The sequence below is a fragment of the Calliphora vicina genome, chromosome 5 (assembly GCF_958450345.1).
Source record: "Calliphora vicina chromosome 5, idCalVici1.1, whole genome shotgun sequence".
NCBI lineage: Eukaryota > Metazoa > Arthropoda > Insecta > Diptera > Calliphoridae > Calliphora > Calliphora vicina.
Window position 1 is genome coordinate 101,319,434 of NC_088784.1, and position 7,180 is coordinate 101,326,613.

At 28.9% G+C, this 7,180-nt stretch overlaps 1 protein-coding gene across 1 annotated transcript; it reads right to left on the reverse strand.

Moving 5' to 3' along the window:
* Positions 1–1,869: 1,869 nt before the first annotated feature.
* LOC135962382 (uncharacterized) lies at positions 1,870–4,543 on the reverse strand. The gene is made up of 4 exons (XM_065514285.1): positions 4,311–4,543; positions 2,538–2,608; positions 2,291–2,447; positions 1,870–2,213 (listed from the first exon to the last, which is right to left on the reverse strand). Exons 1-4 carry the CDS (start codon positions 4,444–4,446, stop codon positions 2,086–2,088), a joined length of 492 nt encoding a protein of 163 aa, XP_065370357.1. The 5' UTR covers positions 4,447–4,543; the 3' UTR covers positions 1,870–2,085.
* Between the last annotated feature and the right edge of the window lie 2,637 nt (positions 4,544–7,180).

A 7,180-nucleotide genomic window follows, 5' to 3' on the forward strand; every position in this document is an offset into this window, starting at 1 on the left:
TATTGTTTGTAATTTTTCTTGAAGCAAATCTGAGTTTATAGGAGAGAGAAACTTGTTTGTACCGGAAAGTTACTTCAATTCTATTTTCTTATTTCATTATGGCGTCTATTAGGCGCAATTTACATTAACACTGCGTTTACATGATGATTTTTACAACGTTGCTTTTGCAACGTCTCTTTTTGTTTGTAGGGGACCGGTGTAGAGAAGCTTGGGCGGTAAACAAATAGACTCGATTTGTGTTTTTCGTGTCTTTTTTCAGATTTCACTTTATACTAATTTATTTTCTTCTTGTTCCGTTTTATTCTTTTCTTGATTTTGAAGTTTAATAAAGAAGATTAACCGATTAAACAATAAAAATCAACCCTGGCTTCAAAAAACGACATGAAACCAAAATTCATCGTATAAACGCAACATGATTTTAGAAGCCACTTCAAAAGGGAATTAAGAAAAAACGACGTTGTAAAAATCATGGTGTAAACCCAGCCTAAGACTTTTCAGACGTCTGTTTTTTTCAAATTCCCTTTTGAGAATCTTCCAAAAAATCATGAATCATTTACACGGTGATTTTTTACATGAAATTATGTTTGTCTTGTTTTTGACATTTAATTGTTGATTCTCTTTAGTTGTTTATTCGTAATATTTTTTTAAACGAATTGTGGAAAATAAATTGGACTATTTTTTAAATTGTTTTTTAAAAGTAAATTCAAAATGTGTGAAGAAATTTTTGATTTAACTCATGATACAACCATTAGAAGGTAGAATCACTAGGGAGAGAGTTTAAAATGCTTGCCTTGTTACGTCAAATAATAGAAAAATAAAAAACAGAAATCCAAAAATACGAATAATAACAAATGAAAATTGAGAAATATTTTGTTTATATTTGAAATACAGTTCAATATAATCGGAGTCATTGAAATGATGAATGCAAATCCATGAGTGTTTCTTCAGCTGAACACCGCAGGCTGCACTCCATTCTTTAATTTTATTTTCAGGACATTTTATAAATCTTACGACATTTTGTTCAAATAAACATTTAAATTGAATTTAAAATATTTTTCAATTTAGTTAATTATTGATGTTTTTTTTCAATTGTACTTTTATTTTTTATTTTATATTAGTCTGACAATTTAAGGCATGTAGAATTGGGAACATAATTTGTAGTGATTCTACCTTTTATTGTTATATTATGGATTTAACTTTAAAAAAAATTTCTCTTTTAATATAAATGATGTTTTCACTTCAACAAACGAAAAATTATGAAACATAATAAGAAGAATACGAATGAGTGTAAAGAGGAATGTCAAAAAGAAACATGAAAAACCGAAATCATGTTTGTTTTCTTACCCCCCATTCTTCTCTACCCCGCGCACCAACAATCTTCGACAAACATGAAAACAGAAAGCAAACATGAACAAAAATCATCGTGTGAATTGCGCGTTAGTCTGCTTTTTTTCTTCAAGTAAACTGCAAGTTTTCGGGTACGCTGAATTCAGTGGTGCTAATCGTTTTTTAAGGTTTGCTCGTATTTTCGAGATATACTGTTATTTCGAAAATAGAGGAGGTTGCCCAACTGATATTCGCGTAACTCAAAAATGGTTTAGTTTATTAAATAAACTGAAAAAATATTTTTTAACTCCAAATTATTTTAGCAAAAAAAATATTTCTTTTGTTGCTGATAAAATTTCGGGTCAAATAATATTTTCCCGATTTTGACCCATTGTACGAGCGATTACTATGACTTTATGAAAATAGCAACCTAAGTTGGACTATAGCGGATATTTTGATAATCATGTATGAAAGTTATTTGGTTTCGGTTTCGGAAAGTTAAAACTTATATATATCCTTCCCCCCATTACAAACGATAAACTGTCAAGACCTTCACACAAAAGTCAAGCATTCAATTTATTTGTTCTCTCATCCAGCTAAATATATTAACTTCTCACATAAGTTCATTTAAAAACATAAATATTAAGACAAATTTTGTTATTAAAAAATATATGATATTTCTATGAAAAAGTTAAAATATTTATTTCAGTTGATCCTAGGCCAGCAAAAACTGTTTTTTGCATTTCGATAATTTCAAAGTTAAGCTCTATTTGGCACTGAACTGTAATCAGTTTGATAAGCGACCGAGGCATTGCCGGGTTTCCTACTATCGTCGCGTATTTTTCTGTACAAAGACAAACTGAACCAGAAAACAGCAATTTCAATAACTAGAGAGAGTGAGAGAAATACAAATATATAAATTAATTAACAAAATAAAATATAAAAAATGTATTTATTGTCTTACCAAGTGTTAGTACACCTATTAAAATGTTTACTACAGATTCATCGCCGGAAGTTTTACCCTTGGAAGCCTCAATGATCGCAATAATTAAGAGTTTTAAACTGGCTAGCATACCAGATACACAAAGAAACAACCAGGCCATTATCAATTTGTATTTTCTCTGTAAAAAAAAAATTGCCAGTCACTGTAATTATTAAGGCGGGAATGCAAGAATTTTAATTATGTTTTATTCTTGATCTTGACTACATACCTTTACAATAGCATATATAAAGACTGCCGATATTAAGGCGGTTGCTGCCATGAAGAACAATGTTCTGATAGCTGTAGATAACATTAAAGTTCAGTAAAATATTTATTATAATTAGGGCTAGGATTATCTTGCAATAAAAGATTTTTGTTGTATATGACAAGGAATTTCTACATCATTATAACAAATTGTAGCACTAATTACACAGGTCAACAGCAAAAAAAGGCTTCACTAACTCTCAAAGATAAGCATTGTTTGTAAGTAAGTCAACACTAAATGTTTAAGCTGCTAACATTAACATTGAAGCAGCTAACTAAAAACTCTATAATTCGAACATTCTAGTTTTGACCGTTAAGATCATTCATGAAGCTACTGGAAGGAAGATGGCGCTGTGAATAAATACTTGCAGATGTTGCAGTCGGTAGTCAGTTTATTATAGGATCTGTTAGAGTTAACATCAACTGTCTTGTATATCATGAATTATAAATAAGTTTATGTATAAAAACACATGGTGACTGGAATTTTTTAGTGAAAAAAATTGTATGCTAATTTTTATACCCATCACCTTCGTGAGAAGGGTATATATAAGTTTGTTATTCCGTTTGTAATTTCTACATTTTTCATTTCCGACCCTATAAAGTATATATATTCTGGATCCTTATAGATAGCGGAGTCGATTAAGGCATGTCCATCTGTCTGTCCGTCTGTTAAAATCAATTTTCTGAAGACCCCAGATATCTTCGGAATCCAAATCTTCAATAATTCTGTCAGACATGCTTTCGAGAAGTTTCCTATTTAAAATCAGCAAAATCGGTCCACAAATGGCTATGATATGAGAAAAAACCCAGGACAACCTCGATTTTTAACCTATTTTTGACCTATATCTGGATTACTAAGACATTAACATAGACAATATGGATATCTAATGATAGATATTTCGAAGACTAAAATTGGAACTAAAATTTTGTTTACCTAAAAACATTTAAAATTTTTATTTTGAAGCATAACTTGGTGAAGATAGCACTCTTGCTTGTTTTTTTTAATTTACTACTTATTAGTGAAAAAACTTTTATGATCAAAAATTTTTGAATTGAAAAATTTAAATTCGGGTTAAAAAATAATTTTCCCGATTTTGACTCATTGTAGGCGTTATATACGTCATTCCAAAGGTTCGGTGAAGAGTTTTTCCTTTCCACTTAGATTTACACTGTTTAGTTAAAAGGTCTTATTATTTCAGGACTTTTTTCTTCGAAGCACAACAACGATTTTTTTAAACAATTGTAAAACTGTAGTACTTTATGACTTGATAAAACACCATGTGAATACCCCAAATTTGTATAACAATATGACTTGATATAGGTTATTAAATGGATGAACAAATGTTATCTATAATAGGTCTTTATAGTTTTAAATTTCTCTAAGATTTAAATTCAAATCTTAATCTCGTATATACCTCTTCTGTAGCCATGTATCTACATATGTATATATTTCTATAGTCAGAAACAGTTTAAAATATTTGGTATTGCATGATGCTGCAATTATGATTGAAAAAGTAAACCAACCACTAATTTAAAGATTATACAATATCCAATTTTTGCACAAAATAAAACGAAAATTTAATAAAATGACGTCAAGAACTTTGGTATTTAAAATCTAAATGTTAGAAGAAGAAAATCAGCAAGAAAAACGTTAATTTTTAATGATATAGAAAAAAAATTATGATTTGTTTTAAATAAAATATCTATGCAAATTTCTATCCCTTTAGTTTAAACTTACCTTCATATTTTGTTCCTTTGTCTGATGAAAAATCTTTGTAATTAATACATTGTAAAATAAAATACAGCGTACTACACACCAGATTCAAGGAGCCGAGGATAATACCAAAAGTGTAACGATTACAGCAACACTTCATTGTTTAAAAGTTTCTACAGTTTAATTCAAACAATTAATTTGGAATTTATCTATATATTTATGGCTATTTTTTTAAGTTTGCAAAAAAGCAAACGTTCCTAAAATATCAAACGCCAAATGTTTAGTAAAATAACAAAAAAATTATTGAATCATCCACAAACAAAAAAACACCCAACCATAATATTTGGTTTTAAGAGAGAGTATTGAGAGCAGCATAGGCAATAGAGCATAGTTTTACTTAAGTAAACTAGGGTTCCTAATTTCCTGGACTTTTTCATTTCCCGGGAGGAAATTAAAAAAGATCCTCATTCCCGGGAATTTTCTAATACTAAATTACACTAATTTTCTAATACTAAATTACACTAATTATTATTTTAGTAAACAACTTAAGAAATCCGACTATGTTAAATCTGGAAAACATGGGTAGCACAGTGGGGATCTGAAAAAAAGTGGAAATAAATCTGTAACATCTAAACGAATACACCGCTTTTAATAAAAATTTCCGTGGCTATAGAGGAGGTGTTTATAAGTTTAAGTTTTGAATTTGGGCTTATAACAACTAGGGGTCCACAATGCCCCAAAGTGAGGCACCTCAGGTATGTCAACAATTAAAAATGATGCCAAATTTTTGTTTGCGATCCGATTAAAAAGATTTATATATGGAATCTACTACACCATTTCCAATTGTATTTCAGAAGTTTCTAATTGTATTTCAGAAAATTCCAATTCAATTTCAGAAATTTCCATTTATATTTCAGAAATTTCCAATTATATTTCAGAAATTTCTAATTATATTTCAGAATTTTCCATTTATATTTCAGAAATTTCTAATTGTATTTCAGAAATTTCCAATTGTATTTCAGAATTTTCCAATTGTATTTCAGAAATTTCCATTTGTATTTCAGAATTTTTATTTTATACTTAAAAAGTTTCCAATTGTATTTCAGAATTTTCCAATTGTATTTCAGAAATATCCATTTGTATTTCAGAAAATTCTAATAGCAATACCAATGGATATTTCTGAAATACAAATAGAAAATTCTGAAATACAATTGGAAAATTCTGAAATACAATTGGAAACTTTTTAAGTATAAAATAAAAATTCTGAAATACAAATGGAAATTTCTGAAATACAATTGGAAAATTCTGAAATACAATTGGAAATTTCTGAAATACAATTAGAAATTTCTGAAATATAAATGGAAAATTCTGAAATATAATTAGAAAATTCGGAAATATAATTAGAAAGTTCTGAAATATAATTGGAAATTTCTGAAATATAATTGGAAATTTCTGAAATATAAATGGAAATTTCTGCAATTGAATTGGAATTTTCTGAAATATAATTAGAAATTTCTGAAATTCAATTGGAAATTTCTGAAATACAATTAGAAACTTCTGAAATACAATTGGAAATGGTGTAGACGAGACCTATAGGTTAGGTTAGGTTTTCCAGGCAGCCACGAAATGAGGAAGAGAGAAAGAGCAGCTCACATGGGTCCAGCAATGGTCCTTTTGTGTTACCTGAAAGTAGAAGAAAGAAGAAGAAAGAGGGACAGATATAAGTGAAAAAGGGAGAAGAAGAAGATTGAAGAAGTTAAGAAGGAGATGTAAGAAGAAAAAGAGAGGGAGGAGGAGGAGGAGACCTATAAAAAACATTGCTTTTATTATCTCTTATAGTTTACGAGTTATTCGCATTTGAAAAGTAAAATTTTATGTTTTTTACCTGCCTTGGTCTGCTTTTTTTTCCGATTTTCTCAGAATACCTTTATTTGAATTAACAATTTATTATTAATCGTAAGAAAAACCTGTTTAAAAAGCTTTACTGAGTCAAAAGTTATGAATACACATAACTTTTGACTTAAAAAAAAATAAAAATAAAATAAAAAAGCACTTACATTAATTTTAAATTATACAGAAAATAAGAATCAGATAAATAATGCGTTTATATTTTTCTGAAAGACAACATCTCTTGAAATATTACAAAAGCAAAATAATATCAAAATTCGTATTAGGGCGTGGTCCAGAGCCTTCCGAAGTAGACCTATTTTTTCTATACATTTCAAGATTAGACAACATGTTCTCTAATCGCATAGCTGCTTTCAAAAAATTAAGACCTGTTTTGTATGTCCCAATAGTTTTTCCCGAAAATCGAAAAGGTATTGACATATTTATTCATATTATTTCCCCTATTATATTATCAATAAATACCTTTGTGATGATCACAAAATTCGGAAATTTGTTAACAAAATTTTTAAAAATTTGAAAATTGAATTTTGCACCTTCCGTTAAAAAAAATAAATTTGTTTGTTCATACCTGCGAATAGGTTAACGGTACCCTACGAAAGAAATAACCCATATTAGCTTTTATTTTAAGATTTCTCAAAATATGTTAATTTTGTTCCTACAATTTCATGTTCTAGTGGTATTTTTCCTGGGGTATTTTTAATAACATTAACATTTTTATATCCTTCACCTTCGTGAAAAGGGTATATATATGTTTGTCATTCCGTTTTTAATTTCCACAATATACTTTTCCGACCCTATACATATATTCTGGATCCTTATAGACAGCGGAGTCGATTAAGCCATGTCTGTCTGTTGAAATCAACTTTCCGAAGCCCCCAAATAACTTACATACACAATTCATAGATCAATATCTCCGGAATTCTTACGTCTCGAGATAATCGGTTCACAAATGGCTGAGATATAAAGAAAAAACCAGGATAACCTCG